This window comes from Archocentrus centrarchus, chromosome 7 (assembly GCF_007364275.1).
Source record: "Archocentrus centrarchus isolate MPI-CPG fArcCen1 chromosome 7, fArcCen1, whole genome shotgun sequence".
NCBI lineage: Eukaryota > Metazoa > Chordata > Actinopteri > Cichliformes > Cichlidae > Archocentrus > Archocentrus centrarchus.
In genome coordinates this window covers 26,186,393-26,212,734 of record NC_044352.1, presented here as the reverse complement: position 1 = coordinate 26,212,734, position 26,342 = coordinate 26,186,393, and the positions used below count along the sequence as shown (strand labels likewise).

At 40.1% G+C, this 26,342-nt stretch overlaps 1 protein-coding gene across 2 annotated transcripts in view; it reads left to right on the top strand.

Annotated features, from left to right (window-relative positions):
• The window catches only part of celsr3 (cadherin, EGF LAG seven-pass G-type receptor 3), a 129,235-nt gene that overhangs the window by 29,816 nt on the left and 73,077 nt on the right, over positions 1–26,342 (top strand). For both annotated transcript variants that reach the window (XM_030734282.1, XM_030734281.1), the window contains exons 4-7: positions 17,165–17,387; positions 24,215–24,330; positions 24,695–24,783; positions 25,487–25,644. In XM_030734282.1, the coding sequence (XP_030590142.1) occupies positions 17,165–17,387; positions 24,215–24,330; positions 24,695–24,783; positions 25,487–25,644 (586 nt within the window). The remainder of the gene's footprint in view (positions 1–17,164; positions 17,388–24,214; positions 24,331–24,694; positions 24,784–25,486; positions 25,645–26,342) is intronic.

Here is a 26,342-nt window from a genome sequence, read left to right as displayed (position 1 = left end):
CTGTGCTGTTTTCTCTCTTTTGTCATGTTGAGCTGAACAACATGAAAACACACACACTGCCTCCTGGGAGAGCTTTTTCCTCCTCGGCACTCTACCTGTTACATAGTCTTTTATACTCACACATACTCACATGTACACACTACCACCACTGCCACGCTTACTGTTTTCTAATTTGTTGCCTTTTCATGCAAACTCTAACACACACACACACACACACACACACACACACACACACACACACACACACACACACACACACACACACACACACACACACACACACACACACAGAGTGCTTCATTCTTTCTCACCTTTCCCAATACACCAGACTCATTTCAACGCGACTCCGATTTTTCCTGTCCCTTCATACTGCTGCATTGGCTCAGCGATTGAATGGATGTGGGAGAGGGTAGAAGCTATGAATGTCAGCGTGCGTGTCTGGGGGATATTTCACATTGCCTTTTATTCCGAATCAAAAGAGAGCTGGGGGAGTGAAGCAACACTTTTCTTTCATGAGTGAGACAGAGCGTTTTCTGAACTCCCACTGAGGCAGACCAAAAAAAAAAAAGAAAGAAAAGAGATGAGCAGAGAGATAGGAAATGAGCAAAGGAGAAATGGAGGTAGAAAGAGATGGAAAATGAGAGGGTGGGAGACAAAAAGTTGAGTTTGAGTATGATGGAAAAGGAGAGAGAGATGGAGGGAGGTGAGAAAGTTTAAGAAAGAGAGAAAAACGTTAAACAAGGATGAAAGGAACTTGAAGAGGAAGAGGTATTAAAATCACAAGGAGGAGTAAAGATGTTTTTATAGATCATTGGATTTTGGCTGGTATCAGAGAGAAATTTGGAACTGAAATGGAAATAGAAATTTTTGACCCATGTTTACAGCATCTACAAGAACAGAGAACATGTGAGTGAGGGAAGAGAGGGTGGACAGAAAGAAATGACACAAACCGTGAAAGATTGGACAGGAAAGATGGAAAAAGAAGACAGTAAAGCTTAAAAGATGAAGGAAAAGAAGCAGAAGGACGGCCATGACAGCAATATGAGATTTGGGAGACGGATGAGCTCACTGAGAATAACACGGGAGTAGAGCTATAGGGGGAAAAATGGGATGAGAGAGATCTATGAGAGACTGGGATAGAGCAGCGAGAGATGGAGTGAAGGAAATCAGATGGATTCTGGGCAGTCATTGTTGTGCTTTTGCTGCGTAGGCGTCGGGTGTTACCGTGTCTAGTCAATGCCCCGGGGCTAGTGGGAAGAAGAAGAGAAGGAATACAACAACTAAACAAGGACGAATTGATTCCCAAACACAGAACTCTCCAGATATTTCCCGACTAAGTTTGTGCTACTGCTCATTTGGGTTTTCAGTTTTCCATCCAGCCATTATCCATCCCCTCGTACGGTCTTTGCAGCTTTGAATTGGGTTTCCCTGAATGTCTGTGGATTGCTCACACAGGCAGGAGGTAAGCCTGAGGTTTTGACCGAAAACTTTCTTTTTACACTGAGGGGAAAACCTAAAAGTTGAAAACAGCAGCATCCAACAGATCTGAGTCAGATGTGATCTCTGAACAGCTGCGCTGTTTCTTCGGGGTAGGTGGAGCACAGTATGCCTATCACAAGGAGCACATGGTCCCCCCCCTCCGAAAAGTCGTATCTTTATCATGAATGAGATTCTTCACCCTCTTCACCAATAAGGCAAAAACTTTCAAAGGTTCTCATAGTACATGTAACCTCAGGCTAACCTTTCTCTAAACTCCACTTTTAACCCCGGGATAAGTCATACCTGACACTTTGAAGGTGGGTTACTGCTGCTTTTTACCCAAGCTGTGTAGAAAGGTTCACACTACCTTTGTGGTGCCAACTTCAGAGCTATAGCACTAAAAAAAATAGTGTGAAATACTGCATCAGCGGGGGTCATGTACTATTCAACTGAGTACTGAATCCCCGGGGTTAGCCCGGGGGGTTTACATAAAACTGTGACATACTATATGTTAAACCCTGTGGGTTAGACTCTAAGATTAAACTATTTTAGATTTTAAAAAAAAGCAGGATTTTATGTCGACTTTGCTAACTAACCCTTTTCACAGAGGACATTTAAGATCTTTGGGTGTTTCTAATAACAATAATGACTTTCCTGCACCCAAGTTTGCCCGGTAACAGTACCCATTTATTTTACCACCTACTTTCTTTTCTTACTGTTACATGTTCAAATTCTTCTTGGAAAAATATTAATGAACTCTCGTTATAGTCTCTTGTCCGAGTCCTACCAATGCTACTGAGCTTCGTGCCCCCCCCCCCAACACATACATGGTGACAGCAGAGGAAACGAACTACAAGAGAAACAGTAGCAAATCAAGTTAATAAATTGCAACCATTAAAATGTGGAAGTCTGTGGAGAAACAGAATCCTTTATCGAGCCTTCTGAATAAATTTGTGTTTTTAGAGAAGATGTCTGATTTTAACAACTGGAGCTACAAATACTGCTAACAAATGAGACCATATTTGATAGGCTAACATCTGATTTACACCACTCAAAATTAGGATCATATTTCCCATTAGCCTTCTACACATATCAAAGATTTTTTTTATTTGAATAGCAAACTTTTTGTGTCCTGGCATCTTCATCCTTAAGTAGTATCAGTTTAAAATGGGAGTAGAGCAACTCGGTAAGCTACTTTCTCACATTTAACCTCTGACCTCTTCTTCAAGGTCAATAGATTGATCTGAAGGTCAAAGCTTTACAGAGCTATTTAAAACTATGTTTCTTTCTTTTTTGGAGAAAACTTGCACTTTACACTTGTTTTTACTGCACTACAAACTTCTTAAGTTTAAAAAGAACAAAGAAAAGAAAATGAATATATACATAATATAATACTGTTCCTTTAAAAGTAAATACTGCCCAGAGAGTGAGCTGCCTCGGCTGAGGTTTGCGCTCTCGGAGTGCTTCTTGTTTCTTTTACCTCTTATATTATTAAGCACTCCTCTTAAACTAGACTTTATTCTGAGCTGCAGGTTTTGGTGATAAAAAGTAGACAAAAGGAGACATTTACACTAACTATAGCAATCTAATCTTTTTTGTTTTTGCTCATTTTCCAAGGTGACATATGTAGCATGGAAATTATAGTTCTTATTTTCACTTGTACAAAACTCAGCTGAAGCTCTCTGTGTTTCTATTCATAAAAAAGAAAGAAATATTTCTTGCCTCAAGCACTCATTTCTTTGAAAAACATGCTAAGCTTACTGCGCTGACAGGGATGAGCAACAGTCATTAACCCTGAAAACAGGGAAAAGACCTCAGTGGTATAAAGACAAGTTCCCGCTACACCTTGAAGGCAGAGATAACAGCTGACTAAAAGAGACGATATCTGATCCTTCTTACAAAGTGAAGGAAAATAGACTCAGAAGTGATAAAGATTGATGCACATTATGCAGATTTAGTAAGATATACTACACCTCGGAGAGTTGGGAGATGCAAAGAGGAGATGACAGAAAGAGAGAAATTGGCGTGGCTGCAGACTAAATAAATTCGTGAAAAAGATAAAATGGGGAGAGATGGCATAGGTAGAAATTACTTGGTTGTGGGGAAGCGATTTGTATGTTACATCGAGAAACAGAAGAAGAGGGAAGGAGACGGAGAAGAAATGCGGTAGGCAGAGGTGGGATTAGTTTTGGATGTGATAAAGAAGATATGCATGTTCCACTGAGAAATTCAATCCAGCTGACAGGGATGAGAAACAGAGTACATACTAAGAACAAATTAGCTATGTGAAGCTTGTGAAGAATGATCCTAGCGTACAAGTGAGTTTTAGCTTTTTGGAGGAGGTGGAGAAGGTTTAAAAGTTAAAGAAAATGAAAGAGGAGTGAGTGACTGAGAGAGAGAGTGGGCTGCAGCGAGATAGGCTGTGAGACTAAATTAGTTTGGTTATGGAAAGAGAGAAAATAAAGTTATTGGAAGGAAAGGACAATGAGGTGGAGTGAATTAGTTTTAGTTTTAGTTTTAGTTTAGTATATTCCTCATAGGCATGCATGGTTCACATCTATCCTGCTGTATCATGGGAAGAAAATCAGTAGTTCTCCTTAAATCACCTTGACTCCACAAGAAGAGAAAGAATCCCTAATGTTGGACATTTGAGGCTCAAGAACATTAAAGAGTTCATCCATGCTCCTGGAGGACACTGCATTTATTTGGTTTCTTGTTTTAATCACACCTTTTAATTGACAGATACTGAGAACTGTTATTATCTACATCGTATTACAGCAAACAATTTTAGTCGTAGGTATTAGTGTCGTCCTGATACTACCCAGAAAATACCCAGAAAAATGCTCAATACTCAATACCATTTTGACAAAAACACAAAAACTTGAGAGGCATTTTTTTAATATTAAGATTAAAACAGTACAAACAGTAAGATCAATGACTGCACTGTTTTTAAACTCACATAACTGTAAGATATATATATATATATATATATATATATGTATATATATATATATCTATCATTGAATGGTTTCTGTCCTCTGGGTGCTAAACTTCAAGCTCAAGGATGACATGAACACCTAAAACAGCTCCAGAATCAGCCATCTGAATAGCTGCTGTTCCGCTGTCCTACATACCTGTTTACTGTATCACACATGCTGGAGCAGAAAGAGCACCAAAGACTGCTTTGTGAAGAAGAGCTAATCCAACTGGAATCTGAAGTGTGAATTACAGTATTTCACAGTCGCTAAAACACTAAACCCCATTCCCTCAACTAACTAAACGAACTTCCCGAATCACACACTCTTTTGGCCAAACCGTGAACACAGTTCAGGCACTTAGCTACATCCGGTGCAACTCAATCACTCTCTTTTGTGCAACAGCGAATACATTCTCGGTCACTAAACACACTTCACACGTGTGTTGCTGAACCTTAAACACAGTCACACTCACTGAACACATTGCTGCAAAACCGTAAACACTGGCAGCAGAATGCGAACACAGCTCCAACACCGCTGTCAGCTGTCACACACAGCAACTCACAATTTAACACAATTTGACCAATGATGTGACCAGACCAACTGGGCAGGATAAAAGTCAGTTTAGTGTGCAGGTGGCACATGTGCATCTACAATGGACAGACACATACAGAGAGGCAGAGAAGGAAGAGTGCATGTGAGAGGTGGCGGACGAGGAGGAAGAGGAGGAAGAGGACGAAGATGACCGAGAAAACAAACCATGTCCTCGTCCACGGGATGACATCTGAGCAGATTCTCTGTGGCAGCATCTTCAGGACATTCACTGTTCCATGCTGTACAACATTTGACACACAGTATGCCACACTGCAAGTACTGTGATGTTCATTACAGTGCAATGTCCACTGGCAATATACATTCGTAAGTGCACTCCCCCTTTCCCAGAATTGAACAACCACCACATGTGGGTCGCAGGAGCGCCCTTTTCATGCAACATGTGGAAGTCCCTAGCCAGCGGGCTGGCAGTGTCACCCTCTGTGCAGCCATTGGTAACTGGGGGGGGGTGGGGGTCCTCCACCGTCATGCTAACCTGGGGCCATACAACACCGGACATCTCTTCACATTTCTGGGTGGTCTACAGGATTGCATGGCTGCGTGTGAACAGCTGGATGAGCAAGCAGTGCCTCCGTAATACGTCATAATTTGGGACAATGTGAACTTTCACTGTGCCGTCCAGATATGCGAGTGGTTCGCAAACAATCAGCACTACATGAACGTGTTCCATCCACCTTCCATCCCCTTCCTCAATCCAATAGAGGAGTTTTTCTCTGTGTGGAGGTGGAAGATGTTCGACCGGCAGCCCTACACCGGAGAGAATATATTGGAGGCAATGGAACATGCATGTGACAATGTTACACTGTAAACCCGGGTAAGTTGAATCTACTTAAAAAACCAAGGTAACTCGTTGCCTTAAATTTTTTAAGTAATGAAACAGTTCATTTAACTCAGCTTGTTAAGTAAGCACTACTTCATTTCCAATTGAACTAAATTGTATGTTTTAATTGCCCAAACTTATCTTTTATAGTTCATGAAAAAATAAAATCTCTTTTGATCAGTCAATTCCCCTATCCTTTTCATGGTTGTGTGGGTGTGGAGCCTATCCCAGCTGACAAGGCAGTAAGATGCAGGATACATCCTGTACAGGTCACCAATCTGTTGCAGGGCTGACACAGACAACCATTCACACCTGTGGGCAATTTAGAGAGATCAATTAACATAACCCCAGTAACTGCATGTCTTCAGATTGTGGGAGGAAACCCATACAGACACAGGGAGAACATGCAAACTCCACACAGCAAGAGTCCCGGGCTAAGGTGGAATTGAACCCAGGCAGCCGTGCTAACCACCACACCACTATGCTGCCCAGTAACACAAATATTTTTTACAGTGTTGAACTGTGTCTGTTTAAATTTGGTAAATAAACATGATAAAACTCAGCCCTGCTGAACACTGGTACATTAACATTTACAAATAACATTTGTCCATGGAACAATTAAAAAAAACTATACGAGAGAGTGAACAAAAACACCAAATGTCTACTATTCCAAACGGCGAGAGACCTGGGCCAAGCCGGAATTGAACCCAGACCTTTTAGATGGCATTCTACCTGTAAGGTAGCAGTGCTAACCATCATGCCACCATGCAGCTGCGCATTAAGTCAGTCTGTTAAAACTGGTATAAACTAGATTTTTAGCAGGTGCAAAACTTGATCATATTAACTTGTTTGAACTCAAACACATGATTACAATAAGATAGACCATCAAAAAGTACAGTCTACTCAGCATTAACAAGTAATGTTCACATTCTAGGTAATTTTAAGTAATATGAACTCAGTATTTTTAAGTGGAATCAAAATTTGGGTTTACAGTGTACTGTAGAGTCCTGTCAAGGCTGGATTCGGCACAAAGGGGGGGTTTCCCCTGTTGCCTGGCAAGAAACCACATTGCCTGTGATGTGGATGAGGTCCTCTGACCGGACCCCACACAGAGACATGACGGTGCAGACTGAATCTGTGTCCTACAGTGCTGTGCTTTTCATGTACTTTTTATTTTTATTTTTTTGTTTACATTCAGCACTGTCATGTCAATCCAACTATGGCAGTGTTTCACTGTATACATTTAAAATAAACATTTTCTGTTGACTACATGCCCTGCATGCTGTGTCTTAAATGATTTGATGTAGTGTGTAACAGATGGTCTTTGTGAATAGATTTATTACTTGATGTGTGTGACCACAGTGTTTGGTTTTGCACAAAGGTAACTGCTTTTCTGCAGTGATTATTTGATTTTAACGGGAAAGTCTGGGATTTGGGGAAATTAGCTTGAGTTTTTGGATTTGTGTTTAAGGTTTTGGGAAAATGGGTGGTGGACTCAGGAAATGTGAGTTAGCAGTTCCGAAATACTTCAATAACAGGGTGCACACGAGCGGTACACAAATTAAAATTTTATGAGAAGTCTTAAGTGAATTCTAAACCAAGAATCTGTGGATTATTCTCCAAGGGGAACATTTTAAGGGAAGCAGGAAAAAGTATTAGCCTAACTTGCTACGCTCCCAAAGACAGAAAAAACCCTTAAAGTTTGCACAGATGACAAAAAAGCAATACAAATGAAAACTAAATTAGTTTTAGAAAGATAAGACACAGCGCGAGACTTGACAAGGAAAATGAATTATGCGTCAAAGACAAGCGCCTTAACGATAAGACAATGGCAATATTTGAAGAAAAACTGATGAGAGGTTGTAAAAGGTGGAATTAAGATCACTTACCAGAGTGGGGAGGAAAAGACATGGTGCTGAAGACTGTGTATATCATGCAAGAGATAAAGTTAAGAGAAAGAATACATTTGACAAAAGAGAATGAGATGAGTTAGAAATAGGAGTTTTAGAAGTTTTAGGAGAGCGCTGAACTGGGAGAGAAAGAGAGCAAAGAGAGCAGAGTTTTATGGTGAGAGTACGAAAGAGATGGAGAAAATGGTATAAGATGAATTATTTATAGTGACATACGTTTTAGAGGTCATTAATAGAATAAATGATTTTGTGTGTGTTTGTGTGTGTGTGTGTGTGACAGAGGAAACAGATAATAAAGTGTTTGCCAGAGCAATAAGACCAATTGGTTTCTGGAATAAGCACAGATAGCACAAGAGGATAGAAAATAGAGGAAATAGAGACATGTAATATATATAACATAATAGAATAGAGGTAATGGAAAAGTGCAGGGGGACGTGATTTGTGGAGTTGAGTGGGCTAAACGCATTAAACAGTGTGAGAGGAAGGAAAGGAGAGGCTAAATTAGTTTTAGGAAGATAAGTTGGGGAGCAGGAGGAAAGAGGAGGAAGTTCACATACCCCGGCTCCTCTCTGGTGTTACACATGTGTATAAACAGTCAGGATTTCTTCATGTGAGCATAATTGCAAATGTGACAACTGTAATTCAGAGTCATTTCTGGTGATTCCAACATTTACTTACTCTCTAACGCGAGTATAGATAGTACTGGTAGGTTTACGACTTCAGTCATTAGGATCTTTCAGGTATGTTGCCTGTTCTGTTTGTACCACCTTCCTTTCAGTGGTCCATGCAGAAGTCTGCAAGTGTGTGACTTTAGGCCCACCATCAGGTCTGTTCACCATTTTCTACTTCACCAAATAAAATAAATTGAGAAGGTCCAGCTGATTCTAATCGTGTACAAACTCTGTCAAACTTAATGATTTTCAACTAAAATGCAGTTGCAGCTTTAAAAGTTAGATTAATATATAAACAATTCTTATATTTAAAATTATTATAATCTTTCCAGTTGTTTTTGAGGCTCTTAATTTGGGGGGTGAGGTGGGGGTGTAAAATTAGCTGCAATTCCTAAACAGTTAATGCAGTGCTTTTGCTAAAACCCATGAATTAAAGCTGAAAGTCTTCACATCGTGATTTCAAATCTACTGTGGTGGTGTACAAAAAAAAGGTGTAATTGTTCAAGAACTTATGGACCTAACTGTATTTATTTCACTTGAAAATATATAATTTCATAAAATATGATTAATTTTATCTCATAAATTATTTTTTAAACTGACTTTGTGTCATTTTTTTTCAGTCTCCCAAAATAACCTCCACTGGGCTGATAACTGGTACAGATGCCAATATTTTTTAGTTAGTTTATTATTTGAGCTTTCCTTCTTGGAAAACATTTTCAGTGTGAGTGTCTTTTGTCACTTTTTCACACTAACTTTGAACGAGCACAGATTCAACCATAAAAATGTAAAAAGTGGATCCTAGAAATATGGACTGAAAAATACAAGTCAACATTTGGCCAATAAATCTGTGCATACCTGATAATTACTACATTAATTTACAAAGTAACTCATTCATGTAATCTGTGACATTGAACACAAAAGTTCCAGTTTCTGTTTGCACGCTTATAGGTTGATATTCAAACTCATTCAGATGAGGACGTAACACTGCAAAATCATAAAAAAAAGAAAAAAAGAAAATGTACGGTGCAAGAAAAAAGAGGAACAGAAAAAGACAGAGAGGGAGGCCTGGAGGGTGCAGAGAGAAGGTTAAAGAGAATCAAAAATCAATGTGGGAAGTGATGGTTATCAATGCCCATGATCTGATCTTTTAAAAAAGGAGAAAACAGCGAGGCAAGAGAGAATTGTGACAGAGCTGGAAGTAGATGAAAGCTGAAATGGGATTACTGAAAAAGGAAGAACACATGAAGAAAACGAGGAGCATCAAACAAAAGGGGAAAAATGCATAAGAAGAAAAGTGAAGAAAAAGTGAAAAAAAGCTTTGAGGAAAAACACGTTTGCACGGGAGGGAAAGACGGTGACTGTGTAACAGAAATAAGTAAATAGCAAGTAAACTAATAAACAAGATAGAGCAGAGGAAGAGAAATATGAAAGGTCAGGAAAACAATATGAAAAAATATACAATATTAATCAAAGATGCCTGAAGGAAAAAAAGAAAGGAGAAACGTACTGTAGAGACTGAAGAGGAGGAGAAAAATTGAGGGAGAAGGAGGACATCTAAAAAGTGCAAATCAAAGCTGCTACGTAAGGAACTAACAAATTAAAATTTCTTCACCACTGACACAACACAAAATCTGTTGAATGTGCCCAGTGGATGTTGTTTGAGTCAGCACGGGCAACGACTGAGGACTGAATCCAGTCCAAAAATCAGTCTGTGTGGATTTCAGTTAAAGAAGTGAGCGTGGAAGCCTGATTTTCATCTCTGCTTGAGGCTAGCAGCTCAAGGCTACATTAGATGCGCTGCTGGTGGAGTTGAATTCTGGGTAATAGAGGGACCAGGGCTTTATTTAATTTTTTTTTCCTAAGAAAGAGACAATATCTCCCTCATCTATTGTGAGTCTGCGGTGTTACACTGTTGGAGCGCTCTTCTCACCAAAGGCACGCACTGCAGCGCTATCATACATGCACATCTTGAGCTGCATGACACACAGTGAATAATGGAACAAATAAGACGCTATGACAGAAGCTTTCCTTTGGATGGCACATCTCAGAAAATGATGGAGCTGGAGTCACCTGATGACATCATCCTGATTCACATCCCCAAGCTTTGATTTCCAGTCTCAGCAGCCTGTATGGTCCTATTTCCTCCAGTGAGTCACTTTAGAGTTCTGGCTTTCCTGTTAGATTTGGCCCTTTTTATGAATTTTAAAACAGCAGTAATAGCCTTTCAGCTTTGTCTCTTTGTGTAATGCTGAGCTGCAGGGCCACCTGCCAGTCAAACACTTTCTGTATGTGGTGTTATTTGCTTTGTTCCGCTGTTGTTGTGGCAGTTTATTCAGAGTGAATGAATAATGATAAATGAGCCATCACTTCTTGCACGCAAGAGAGTTTTTTCTAAGAATTCATTCCCACTGAGTGAATACTACTTATAAGATCATTCATAAATAGTATCAGCATAATTGAAAATGTAGATGCAATTTTGCTATTATTCAATATCGCTACTTAATATCAGATATGAGAACACATCACAAATTGGAGCATACGTTTCACTAAATGAGGAATTTTCTCATGGGGTTGTATAGGCAAAAAAAAAAGGAAGCAAAAGCAAGACCTACAGTATAGAGGTGATACAACAGGAAGAAGCGGGGGGGGGGGGGGGGGGGGGGGGGGGGGGGGCAACTGGAACGTGTTGGCCTCAAGGGATGCACCATGTGTTGGGGTGGAGGCGGAGGGTTATAGGGTGGGCTATTGGGCGGAGCGAACTAAGATGCCGGCGGTGGTTGAAGAATACTGGCTTTGATGAATAAAACATCTGAATGAATGAAGGGGTGGTGTGAATGCATTAAGCCCAGCATAGAGGGAGGTTAAGAAAAAAAGAAGATGGTATAAGATGAAGGGAGGAAGGAGAAAAGGAAGAGCAAAGCATGGAGCGGTTTATATATAGAGAGATAAGGTGGAAGTTAGAAAAGGAAGGAAGAAACAAAGAGCACAAGGAGGATGTAGGGAGGGGAGGAAACGATGAGGTGAATGGAAATAGTGCTCTGCTTCAAAGAACAAAGGCAAGATGGAAGCGGAGAGAAGTTTTCAGACTTGATTTTTAATTTATTTCTTTTTTTTTTGTTGTTGCTTAGTTTATGAAAAGTGGGCAGAAGCAGACAAGTCTTTAAAAATAGAATGACATATGAAAAGGTTCCGCTTTTTAAATGATAAAAGTAGAAAAATGTACCTAAGTATCAAAACTGAAATTAGACATTATAACGTATCCATGTGAATCCAACTTTTCTAAAATAGGAAGATTTACTGTGTTTCTCTGATTCATTTCACTTTCAGGCGTTGCACAAAGACGACTTTGTAAAAATAGGGGTTTTTTTTGCTGTTTTCTGGTCATTTTATCAACTGAAAAAACCAAAAAACAAAAAAGGTGTTGCAGCCCTGCTTCGACTGTTTAATCTCATTCAGGGCAACCAGTAGCTCCAGCAGACTGGCGTGCATTACCGTTCCTAAAATGTATACAACAAAGCATGAAATGCACTTGTTACTTTTTTACCAGTGGGAAATGTGCATGACGCCTAATTGTGTGCGTGCGTGCGTGCTTCTTTGTTTGGCTACATGTCTGTATTAAGTAAGCGGTGTCTTATTTGTGTGGGCGTGTGCATTCCCGTTCTTGTACGCTCATTAAAAACCATCTGTGCATGTTCGTGAAGTGTTTGTGGGGAATTTTAAGTGCTACCTTGCTATCGGACACCCACGGTTTAGCAATCGCTTGACCTTTGTGCCTCTGTGTGAGTTAAAATGCAGAGCCAAATGAGGAATTGCACTCGCTCTGTCCTGCTTTAGTTCTGTGTGTGTGTGTGTGTGTGTGTGTGTGTGTGTGCGTGTGTGTGTGTGTGTGTGTGTGTGTGTGTGTGTGTGTGTGTTCTGCTGCTGTTGATCAGTCTAAGTGCCTTTGTCAAGTGGACGCCTTCACCGTCTGGGCAGAAGACCATTGTTGAGTCAGTCTGAGATCACATCTGCTCTGCTTTACGCCTTCTAATTCCAGCATGAGTGGGTCTGTGTGTATCTGATGGGATTTTTGTGTCAGCAAATTTGATTTTTGATACTGTATAAGTGCACACAATGGCTGTTTTCTTCTTCCTGTCACTCTTCCATCATCAGTTTACTTTCAGTCAGCTTAGTGAGCATAATAAATACACATGTGTAGGTGTGTGTGTGTGTCTCTGTGTGTGTGTGTGTGTGTGTGTGTGTGTGTGTGTGTGTGTGTGTGTTTTTGCAGGTGTCTGTAGTTAGAAGTCTCACTGCGTCCATAATTCATGAGTATTAATGTCTATTTATTTATTTTAATATTAATGAGGGGGTCTATACGGATGAGTGGCTGCAACGGACAAAGGCAGGAAAATGGTGCTGTGTTAGTGTGTGTTGTGTGTTGTGTGTCTGTGGGGTTTCTCGGTTTAATTGGTTCCCTGTTGTGTGCACTTACATAGAAGTATATGTTTAACGTGAGAGTGGAGAGAGGATAAGAGAAATCTAAACAAGGGCAGACAGATGTGATAATTTGAATGTCCTTGGGCTGTTGTAGGCTGGGCTGGGTGTTTGACTGGGCTTCTTGCTGCATGTCTGTGTGTGCGTGTGCATGTGAGTGTGTTTGCCCATCCTCAGGGTGATTTGGTGGTGTGTGAGAGAGTATGTTTGTCAGCCAAAACCGGCAGACATCGGCTGCCCGGTGGCACATGGGGGAAGGTGGTGTGGGAAAATGGGTTGGATGAAATGAATAAACTGATAAAATGACTGATAGAGCAGTTATGGATTTGAAGAGCTTGGTTAGGAAGTGGAGGACAGGCAGATGTTGGAGAAATGGAGGAAGGGGGTAATGGCAGGGGAAAGATGATATATTAAGCAATTTATACCATTAATTCTTATGCAAGCATAAAGTGCTTTATCACTGTTCAATTCAGGTTATGTTGTATGTGTCACGAGTAATCAGTGTGAGTGTGTATCGAGTCGGACTGCATGTACTTTTAAAGCTTTTCTTGTCTTTGTGTTTCTGACTGTCAGTGCATTTGTGTGTGTGGTCATGACTCACCCTCAAGTATCTGTGGATGCCTTATGCTGTGTGCGTCAGATATTATTTGTATCTGCGGAAAGGTGAAGACGTTTATTGACTTACAGCCACAGTAAGTTGTGTGTGTGTGTGTGTCTGTGTGTTACTATTAAGATGTGAGGACTGCGCCAGTGGGTACGTTGGCACAAACTAAAAGCAGCGCAAACATAGTGCCAACAGAGACAGTTACATGATAAAACCCGACAGCCTCGAGGGCAGGAGCGATGATCCATGTGTGTTTGCACGCTTGCGCATGAGCGTCCGTGCATGCGTGTGTGTGTGTGTGTGTGTGAGAGAGAGAGAGAGAGAGACAGAAAGAAGAAGAAAGGACATGAGATTGGTGTGTGTGTGTGTGTGTGTATTTGCATTCATTATTTATATGTTTGGTTATGTGTTTTTGTTTGTTTATTTGGTATCTTCCTGGGCTTGCTTGTGTGTGTGTGTGTGTGTGTGTGTTTGGAGCCGTCAGCAGGTTCTAAAGTGGGTCCTCAAGGAGCCATCTGTCTTAAGGCTAGTTTCAAACCCCGTCTGCTCTGGTTATATGGAGGCCACTGGGTGTAGGTGTTTTTTTGTATGCAGCTGCTAAATGTCAGAAAATGTGTGTGTCCAAATATGCTTTAGGAAACGTGAAAGCCTCAAAGAGAGAATGTTTTCCTTCATACCATTTTATGTGGTTGATTGAATATGTGCTTCTGTGTGTGTGTGTGTGTGTGTGTGTGTTGTGTGGGTGTTTATACCTCTGGAGACCGACGCTTCTTTGACTGGCAGCCAAATCTGTTTATTCTTGTCTGTAGATTTGTTCACGTTGTTTTTGTTATTCAGAATTTAAGTCAACAGAAAAATACCCCCCCCCCCCCTTTTTTTTCCTAGCATAATTTTAACTCCAAATACTACACACCTAGACTGTTGTTGTTGACAGGTGAAATCTTGCAGCTGTAATTTTTTTATATATTTTTTTTATACATCCAGCTTGTGTTTGTGTGAGCGATGGCAAATGCTAGTCCTGTGCAACAATTCCTTTTATTACTGCTTCTCAGGAATCAGCACCCTGCTGCTTCCATCTTCTAATCAGGGAATAATTTACATGTAATGCTCTCGGTGAATGCATTTGACTGCTTGATAGGAAAGGAAACTCTCAATAGACATAACGTGTCCTTCACTGAGGGTAAGGAACGTCTGCAAAGCAGCAGTGAGTGTGAAGACTGATTGCATCTCTGAATGTACATTGTATTTCAGATATATACAGTATATATATATATATATATATATATATATATATTAGTCCTAATTTAAATGTTAAACTCAAAATTGTATCCACTTTCAGTATTTAGTTGTGCTTTTGCTCTTTTGCAGAATAAAACCTGACAGTTTAGATTTACTATAATAAAACAAAGACCCCAGAACAGGAACTGATATAAAAGCCAGAACAGCTTTCATTACTGAGCATTACTCTTCACTCAGGCTTCTGGAGACTGTGGGAGTCATCGCAGACAGTATGTTGGTATATCCACAGGCACTGAGTAAAAATGCCAGTTTACAATCCTTTTTACACCACTATCACACTCCTACCTTTGTGCACTAAACATGATGGACCCCATCTGAGCCAAAGAAATACACCACACAATCAAAAATGGTGCTAACAATGATCAGGAGGCCTTTTGTGATGTTTTTTTTTTTTTTTCACTTGCAGTTTTATGCTGAAGAGCAGTAACATTTTCCTGCAGTTCAGTGAGGTTGACATTATACATTATGTGATCACAGATGTATTCATGGTTGTTGCACTGAGTTCCTGTATTTTAAATACAGTTTTACTCAGGATGGAATTTGTGAAAATAACACAGGGGAAGATTTTTTATTTTTTCCTCCTCTTTTAAGCACATCCTCAAATCACTAGACAGGAAGCAGTGACCCTGTTCCATTTGTGTTCAACAGCAGACTTTTAGACCTTGAGAGTCAATAAATATCTGAAAATGACTTAGCACACTAATGTGCTACAGCACATTTCTATCCCCACCGGGGATAAAGAATAATTTAGCAGAGGCAGGGACGTCTAGACCAGGGTGGGAGAAATCCCCCTGTCCCCCTCGGCAAATTGCACCCTGGTCTTATTGAAATATTGTTTTTTGATTGCTCATATGAAGGGCAGCATGATGGTGTGGTGTTTAGCACTGCTGCCTCACAGCAAGAAGGTCCTGGGTTCAAATCCACCATCTGGCTGGGGCCTTTCTGGGTGAAGTTTGTATGTTCTCTCCAGGTCTGTGTGGGTTCTCCCTGGGTTCTCTGGCTTCCTCCCACAGTCCAAAGACATGCAGTTAGTGGGGTTAGGTTAATTGGTGATTCTAAATTGCCCATAGGTGTGAATGTGAGAGTGAGTGGATGTCTTTCCCTCTGTGTTAGCCCTGCGACAGGCTGGCGACCTATCCTGGGTGTTGAACAGGTGTAACTATTTAAGTGGCCCGTGAGTCTACATAAAGAGTTCGGTTTTCACTCCTCTCATTTGCTGTCTGTCTCACCGTGTGTTTCACCCTCTTCTCACAAAAGTGAAGTTACATTGAGTATAACAGATTGGGTTAATTTGTCTGTGTGGGCTGATATTGGTGCCAAACTTATAAAAGTCAAGTTAAAATATCTGCGATTTGTACACCAGCACACCTGAATGTGGCAACAGTGGTGATGCTAGAACCTCTCCCGTCTTGCTGATAAGATTACAGCCGCCTGTCGACACTGAGGAGACAGACAACCCCCCCGTCTCCAGCTAATGCATCACAAGGCGATGATGTAGCATTATGAATCGATCCCAGACTCTAACTGTAACACACTGACTGTGCAAAATTTCTAAAAGTATCTGAGAGTTTGGTGTTTATATGTGTTCTTTATGAGTAAGCACACTTTGTTGATTTATTTATTTAATGTGGAAATTTTGAGTCATTTAAACCCTGAGGGAGTGAAGTAAAAGAGTAAACTGTGCACAGAAAACAGCAATAAATTAATAGTAAGTGCATTTTTGATGTTGATGTGGCAAATAAAACAAGCAGTACACACAAAATATTCCTGCAATACTTGCAACACGGTGAGAAAAACATGTTTTACACTTACACGGTGATTCATATTTACCGCTCATTATTCCTGTCATCCTTAGATCAGTAGATTATTCAAATCAAGACTGTTTTATTTCAACAATAATCAAGCATTTATTGCATTTCAGTAGAGCTCCACTGTTCTGAGCAATGCTTTGTTGCACAGCACCTGTGTGTTTTGATGGACCTGCCAATGAGAGCAGTGAGGTCAGAACCTGAATATTAATTGCCTGAAATCCCTGTGAAACAAGCATCGAAATGGCAAAAATGCCAGGATACTGATGGGAAAAATCTTTCTTTTTTTTTTTTTGATGGTAGCTTTTTATATTACAGAAAACAATTGTGGACATGTTCATTTATATCAAGCATGTTTATTTCTGAATCTGTTGCATGGCTATTTTCACCTAAATCCAGAAACTGCGAGTGTAAGTTTGATGATCTTCTGCTCAATCACTTGAGGGATTTATGTATTTTTCAGTTGGTTTATTTTGATAACAAACTTTGACTTTTCTTCTTCTGCGTCAGGTGACCGTTGTGAGTTTGACCGGCGGCAGGGCAGGTGCATGCCAGGTGTGTGTCGTAACGGAGGGACGTGTCGGGAGCTTTCAGGTGGGGGTTTCCGATGCGAGTGTCCTGCAGGAGGCTATGAGCGTCCGTACTGCACGGTCACTGCCCGGTCTTTCCCGCCTAAGTCCTTTGTCATGTTCCGGGGCCTCAGACAGAGATTTCACCTCTCCATCTCGTTAACGTGAGTAGACCGAGTAAGCGTTCTATCATTTTGTTTGTCTCTCTTCTTCTGTATTTTTTTTTTTTGTCTTGATTTTTACCTTGTCTGCTGTTCTTGGTCCTTTTTTCAGTTCACATCAGTCATAGCAAGGCTGGATAGACCACTCTCTGATTCCCTCTTACAGTGTCTACACTTTTCTTTAATCTATTTTTTTTTTTTTTTATTATATCATCTCCATCTTTGCGATTGATTCTTTTATTCATGCTTTCCTGTATGCTGCCTCTACTTCTCTTCAGTAAGAAGTGTGGTTTCTCCTTTCACTCGTAGCTCCTTTGCTTTCTCTCTTCCTCCTCTGTGTTCCTATCTTACATCTGACCGACCACCCTTTCAGTTTTGCACGTTTATGCAAAGTTCAGTGACCTCACGGTCTTTTTAATATGCAAGTTACTAACTAACAAAAAATGTGACATTAATTTCAAATGCCTTGTTAATACTTAAAACCACAGACTGTACATGAAAGATGGCCATGCCACCAAGATGTGACATTCTGATTAGAGGACCCCTCTTCTGAAACTTCAAGTTTAACATTAGAGCTGTTGCCATTTTGTTTTGGAGAACGTGACTATATTTGAATGAGAAGATGAAGTTTCTGAGCCAGCTCAGTTAGCAAGCTGCACACAGTCATGGTTAAAAAAAAAACAACCAAACAAACAAAGTGCTCCCTGTTTCAGTTAAAAGATTTTGTGTATCAGGAGTTAATAAAAAATCATCATGATCCTTATCAGGTCTTAAAATTAGGTAATAAACAACAAACCACAAGGCTTCTGGGACAGTGTCTTTTGGAAAGATGAGGCCAAAGTGGAGATTTCTGGCCATAACGCACAGTGCTCAAACACCTCATACTAACTATCAAGCACAGTGGTGAAGGGATGATGGTTTGGGTACCTTGCAGTCATGGAGTCGACTATAAACTCCTCTGTGTATGTACCAAAGTATTCTAGAGTCGCATGTGAGGACATTTGTCCAATAGCTGAAGCTTGGCCCAAACTGAAGTCCAAACTTGAAATGCTGTGGCTCTTAAGAGGGCTGTGTATAAATGAATGAAACCTCAATGATCTGAAGCAACATCGTAAAGAAGAGTTGGCCAATGATGTGAGAGACTGATAAAATTGTACAGAAAGCGATTACTTTATGTTATTGCTGCTAAAGGTTTCTGCAAGCTACTGAATCATTATTTTTTTATGCACTATTTATGTTGCCCTGATGGCTCTGCTCTACTCATTTACAATAGCCAAACACCTCTGAGTCTTTGTACAGTTAAACCTCCACTACTTGCGGACATACACTGCCTACCACTCACTTTACCCCCTAGGACAGGGGTGGGCAATTCCAGGCCTCGAGGGCCGGTGTCCTGCAGGTTTTAGATGTGTCCCTGATGCAACACACCTGAATCAAATGGCTGAATTACCTCCTCAGTATGCAGTCAAGTTCTCCAGAGCCCTGCTAATGGCTTCTATATGTGATTCAGATGTGTTGGCTCAGGAACACATCTAAAACATGCAGGACACCGGCCCTCGAGGCCTGGAGTTGCCCACCCCTGCCCTAGGAAGTTCTCAGAAAAGGGGCGAAAACAGGGTGGCATCCTGGTAAAGACTTACCTGAAATCTGTTAGATGGACTAATTGTAATACTATTACAAATGTGTTGCCACCTTCTCTGCTCTCTGGTGCCGGTCCAGAGTCAGATGCCTCCTGTTTCTTTGGAACCTACAGGTGAAGCCTCCACCTGTCCGAGGGTGGGTGTAGTCCTACAAAGGCAGCGTGAATCATGGAAATCTTAGCTTGCTGAGACATGCTCCTGTTAGTACTAGCACGATCACACTTTGGATGGATCCCCTGAGCACCAGTTCGCAGGCAAACAAAAATTTAATCTTAAATTATTTTTGTGCAGCGTTTGTAACTAGTCTCCTCTCCCTCAGTACTCTGTGCTGTATTCTGTATTCGATACAGTTTGATATCGATGTATCATCCACCAAAACACAGTAAGGATTTTAACCATGATTTTGCTGACTTATGTTAACATGTAATCTTGTGTAGAGATATGACCGTGTTTTAATTGTTGGTGATTTTAACATCCATGTTTGTTGAGAGTCTGGACCACTAGTAAAAGACTCCCTCGCTCTTAAGTTTGATCGCCGAACATTTATGGACACAAAACAAATTAGACTCACATTCAGCTGTGTTTACAATCTGATCACCACCAACAAAAGCCGGCTCCTCGGTGCAGCACAGTGCTGAAAACTTGAAGTCACATGGTCCAATTTTGTATTCTGATTGGTTCTAGGGACATGGAGGCTTTTGCAGGAGGTGGGAAGTGGTGTTTTGAGGCTTTTGGTAATTCAGATTACTCAGAGACGGGTATTTAATGGGTTATGATGCAACATGATTGATTGATGTATAGTACGTGTGGAAAGGATTCCGTAAATATCATTACTTCATTTTTGATGGAGGTGACGTTTAGCGGCTTTTGCAATTGAACTCTTCATATTTTTTCCTCCGCACTAGGCTAGTCTTGATGGAAAGCTCTGGCAGGTCAGATGTGGCGTTTACAGTCGACGTTCACTTCCTAGATTCTGGAGTAACCTGCCGCTTAATATTCATACCGATGTCTACCCAGTCTTTTAAATCCCATCTTAGAACTCACTTTATTAGCTTGGCTTTTAATTCAAGTTCAGTTTGAGTCCCATCAGGTTTTTTCTATGTTGTGGTGTCTTTTTGTTTTAGTTTGTTTTTGGTCACGTTTATTGTATTTGTTTTTATTATATATATATATATATATATATATATATATATATATATATATATATATATATATATATATATATATATATATATATATATATATATATATATATAATTTACTAAGTTTATAATTTAAACAGGGGAACTGACATTTACATACAAGAGCATTTTTGAAATACTTTTTGCTTGGCTTGTTACTTAACCACAGCTCTTAAGCATGTTTTCCTTTGGTTTAATATTTTGTGCCTGAGAACATATGTAATGCTAATGTTGTGGCAGAGGTCAGTGACTTCTTTTAACCATCCAAAATCGTTTTTCAGTTGCTACTCGCCTCTAGACATACCAGGCTCACGAGAGATTTGAAGTGGTTCTTAAGAGTGGTCAGGCAGGGTTATAGGATGGATGGTTGCCATGGGTGATGTCGTCTAATGATAGTTGCTAGGGTGATGTTGCCCATGGGGTTGTTGCTAGGCTGATGTGGCTACGTGGAGTGGTTGCTGTGAGACACTGTGGTCATTTGTATTGCTTGCTAAATGAGCATCATTGGTGTATAAAAGCACTACATGTGGTTTCTTCTGTTGATTTGTGGTCACCATTAGTCAAGTTAAGGAATGAAGTGTGAAGGGCAGGTTTCCTTCTTAAAGAGAAGGTTTTGTGTTAACATTTCTCTGTGTGTTGCTGATGGTTTAAAAATCCCAAACTGGGTGGAAAGATCTGGGTGAAAAAAGTAATTAATATTCTCTGTTCTTTCAGAATGTCAGTCAAGCAGTTCTTGAGAAAGGCAAAGTTTCTTTTGAACAAATACTGAGGTGTCTTTTTCAGCACTGCCCAGCTTCCACGTTCACTCAAACCCAGTCAGAGCTCTGAGATTTGTAACTAGTTTGTAGCCCTGTCTGTATGGCACCTCCAAGCAACAATCTCCAGGGCTGAAAAATGAAGCCAGTGTGCCAAAAGCTGCAGTTTTTTGAGTGGCCACTAGAGGCTGAGAACTTTAGAACCTGCTACAAAAAGCTCTGCAGCTAATTTGCCTCATCATAACAACTGTATGAAGGGTGATTTTTTTTAGAATGATTTTTTTATTAGTTATTGTTACTAAACTGCATTAAGGCTTAAGTATGTAGTTACATTTTTAATGCAATTAAAATCAAATAAATTTTATGGCTTGCTTTGTTCCTAATAGTATTATTCTCCCAGAAGCTTGTGCTCCCATTTTTGTGAAGGAAATTCTTGTATTTTATTTATATGTCACCAAATTGGAAGTATCCTTTTTTTCTTCATGCCTTAATTGGCTGACCTCTGGCAACTTTTGGTCGCTAGGGAAAAAAATTTAACTTTGTGACAGCAAGCAACCTCCAGCAACCACTTGCCAACCAGTGACTGGTCTCTAAGCATACGTGACTGGGGTTTTAGCAATCAATTTCACAGTGACTCCCAGCAACTACTCATACCTGATCAGGGAATACTCACCTTCCCCTGGTTAAAAGGTGGTTGCCATCTGGTCTCCAGGCTTGCGACTGGGGCCTTACCTAAACAAAACATGCTAGCATTAGCTGACAACTTACCCCTCCACACTTTCATCTGAATATGCTCACTTTTGGCTCCAAATCAACAATATGGCAATATGCTAATGCTGAGACTTCAAGGCAAGGGTTCACAAACTAATGTGTGACAGCCCATTGGCTATGTCCATGTGCAGTCCAGGGATGACATATTATATGGCAGAATAAATACACATGACTTGGATTGTGAACTTTCCCCCTACTCAGAGTTAAATTTAGGCTCCTGGTTCATGGGCTAATTGAGGGTAAAACAGATTTCCTTCACAATTAAAAAAAAATATATATATTTTTTTTTATGTCTCCATAGCTGTAACTGCATACAAACACATAGTGTGTGTCTGTGTGTGTGTTTTTTTCCTCAGCTCTGCTTGAAATTGGCTGCTAAGCTAAAGGAGTTTAAGGAATAAAAATTATCATAAACACATGATGTTCTGCCTTGTAGTTTATTGCTTTTGGGAACAAGTCACCTCATATTAATTTGTTTAATGCCGTTCTTGGCTGCATATAATGAATTTCTACAAACAGTAATAACACTGACAAAAACAGACACGCTGAACTTATAAAACATGCTTCTGTGCATTTATTTGCTCCTTCGGTCCCTCTGTGTCTCTGCTTGGCTGACTCCACACATAATCTCCAGTTATTCTATCAAAGCTCAGGTTACAATAATTATTTTGGGCTATTTCTGGTGGCACGTACAGATTAGATATGCATACTAGATATGTTGCCACGGTGCAGTTGGAGCTACAGCAAAGAAGGCACATATCTGCTACCAAATAACCCGGGGTTTATTTTAGACAATGGCAGCATTCTCAGATAACACGGGTATAATGTTAATGGAAATGGCGATAAGATGCTCTTCTTTCCTTACAAGTCTACACTGCAGGAATGACAACCCAAGAATATAAAATGCAGATATGATATTTTTAACTCAACAAAATAGGAAACGGTATGAATATTTTTCTTCGACAACTTAAAACAGTTTGAAAAAGCGGACATTTATAACCACGCTGCTCTGGGGCTTCTTTTCTGTAGCCGATCCTGACCTTTTACATTTGTGACTGGATTTATTTGACTCTCCAGCGCGGTTGGGTTGCATCCAATTTTTGACACCACTGAACCTTTCTGAAGGCAGAGAAACCTTGAATAAAAATTTCAGGGCCCTGCAGGTGCTGTTTGCCAGCAAACGTACAAATTTTAGTGTAGGAATTTCAAATTGACGGGCTCAGTTGAATGAAGTAGAGAAAATAGTCAAACTGTTCTGGTATTTTATTTAAGACAAAATGAGGGTACTTTTTAATGTGGACATTTTATGCAGTGCGAATCATTTCTGTATCTTGCCACCAGGACAGAGTGTTTTTCATCTGCTCTGTGCAAAATAGACTTCTGTATGTGTCTGAGCAGCTGAGGGAGAGGAAGACTCCAGCAGCATAGTTTATTAACTCTAGCATTGTCTGAATACCTTTTGTTCTTCCACACTAAGCAGGAGTCATTTTTGTTCTGTTGTGTGAAACTAGTTTGTTTTTTTTTTCCTATTGCTTGCTGTGTCAGGGTGAAGAATATCATTTAGAATGTATCGTATTTATATCATATAAACATGTACAAGGTTGGTGAAAAGAAAGTACACCCTCTGTCAATTTTGAAGGTTTTACTTATCAGGACATAATAAAAATCCTTATCAAGTCTTAAAATGATTTAAATATGACCTCAGATGAACAACAGTACATGGCATATTACACCATGTCATTATTTATTTAACAATTACTTCAAACCAAGCCCCCAGTAGGTATGAGGTGTTTACTCTAACTTAGTGCGTTTGGTAAGTTTGCAATAAGCCGGGCGACTAAATGGCATTTGATGCCATAGGAAAAGCTTACACAGTACTTTTCTACAGTACATGAGCACTCAAAGGGCTTTATACAACATGCCTCATTCACACCCATTCATACAGGCACTTCTATATCTTTCCCAAGGATACTTTGGCATGCAGACTGGAGCAGCCAGGAGTTGACCCATCTTCATTCTGATTAGTAGATGATCTGCTCTGCTTCCTCTGTAGGGGACGCTCATTTCGGAAATGCTCATATGGGTCGTGTAGGAACAAACAACTGATAATGTCATTCAGATTGGAGGGTGTGTTTTTCTTATAGTGCTGTAATGAACTTTAATATTTAATGTGCATGCATTTTAATTCCTACGGAAGCAGTAAGGGTGTGTTTATTTTTTCACACAGTGCTACTTCATTTTAACTGACTTTTTGTTAAATAAATGATAATACGGTGTAATATGTCACATGTTGTTGCTCATCTGAGGTTGTATTTACCTAATTTTAAGACCTGGTGAGGACCAGATGATCAGCAGATAATTTAAGTTCGGATAATTGACTGAGGGTGTACTTTCTTTTTACCATGACTGTATAACAAATTGCACTTTACTGCATACAGAATTTGTCAGTAAACTTCACATTTCTCTGTGTTGGCATCTTTTAGATTTGCCACCCTGGAAAATAGCGGTCTTCTCTTCTATAATGGACGCTTCAATGAGAAACATGACTTCATCGCCTTAGAGATCCAAGAGGGACAAGTGGTGTTCAAATATTCCACAGGTATTGTATCTTTCTGTGTGTGGTTGTGCTACACATGTGTTCTATAATGTAATTGTATTTATAGGAAACTTTGTGAGATCATATGTTTGGTGTTGTAAATTTTTCTGTGGCTCACGAACATATGCAGCAGACCCATAAAACAAACTTCCCTCCCGGGACAATAAAGTCCATGTGTGGACTGAGGTAATGACTGATGCTGCTTTGGTCTTTACAAACAGCGCTTACAGAGGTTTGGGGTAATTGTGCATATTGTATATATATTTGCAGCATTTATACCCTTGAAACATGAGGATACACTTAAGAGATATAATAGTAATGAATATAATACATTTTAATGACACAAACTTCATCCACCTGCCTGTAGGTGAATCGTCCACCCAGGTGAGTCCCTTCCTTCCTGGGGGTGTGAGTGACGGAAACTGGCATACAGTTCACATTCACTACTACAACAAGGTGGGTTTGCATCTCAATCCCTGTGTGCCCTACACCCAGTTTCATTTTGATTCTTGCATTTGAGCTTGCATTTTACATTACCACTGTCTATTTGGGAAAGTTTTTTTAAATTTTATTTTACAGTTTGTATATTTTACTTGTTTTTAGTTGTACTTTTGTTGCGTCGGCAGAACAGTTTCTCAGCCTTCGTGCCGACAAAGCACTTTGAATTGAGCTGAAGTGTTTGTGTGTGTACAATTATGTGGGCGTCTGCATGTCATCATTTTTATTCATGCATATTCGCCGCACATCTCCTTTAATTTTCTTCATGTTCTTTCATTTTCCTCAGCCTGCTACACGTTATGTGAGTATGAGTGTGTCTCAGTGCACATACACTTCCTCTTTTCTTAGCTTCTTTTTATCCATCTGTCTTTCTTTCACCAGCAGACAGTAAGGGAGGAATGAATGTGTTCGCCTTTCTAGCTCTTAGTCTGTGCTCTTGTGCAGAAGCAGTGTTTATTTCTTCCTCTATGTCCTACTAACAAAAACTTTCCCTTTTTTCTTCTTTGCATTATGTGCAGTAACAGTGCAAATACTAATCTGATGTGTTGAATCTGATGTAGTGTATAATGCAGTGATGTGAACTCTAGAGCTCATGAAGGCTCTTGTATTTCTTTCATGTTGACTGATTTTCTGTTTTCTCTTGGACTGTCTGCATGTTCAGCCCAAGCGCAGTATGAGTGGTGAAGCTCAGGGTCCATCAGATGAGAAGATCGCTGTAGTGAGCGTCGATGACTGTGACACAGCTTTGTCACTTCGCTTTGGCACCCAGCTTGGAAATTACAGCTGTGCTGCGCAGGGCAAACAAACCAGCAGCAAGAAGTAAGTTTTTCTTTGTTTGTTTGTTTTTTTTTTTTTATCAGTTCTTAACTTTTTTGATTATTGATGCATTTATTGTTAAGTGACTTAAAAACATCACATCTGGAAAAATACATCATGATATCTGGTTATGACTGTGAAATGATAACGCAACTACATTCGCAGTCAGAACAGAGTCACTCGCAACAGACTGCATATAATAGATGGATTTAACTGTAACAGTTAACACTAGCACTGCTAAAGGGGTCATTTTGAGCCCTTTGCATTTCAGTAAGGAGAGATCGTTAGGAGGAATTGAACATGACTTAGTGATGAGAGGAATTAGGGCAGGTCCCCCCAGGAGTCTAGACGCTGGTGGTGTTGAAGACCAAGATGAAGGCTTGGAAGGAGCTCTTGGGTGGTGGGTTGCACGAATGAGTCTGAAAGGGAGAATGACAGATGAACAGTGGTATTTAAAATAAGCTGGATGGAGGCCGGTTGGCTCAAGGAAGGCCTGCAGAAAGATGATTGGACTAGAAGTGATGAAGTCAGCACTGAGTTTGACAGTGTGGGAAAGTGGAAGAGATGTAAAACAGAGAAGCAGCCAAACACCTGGGAAAGTAGGCAGATAAGTGATTACAGATCCTTCCTTATTGAACTTATGCCTAAGCTTCTTCTGACCCCTGTAGAAATATATACATATATAAAAGGCTCTGTAGTTA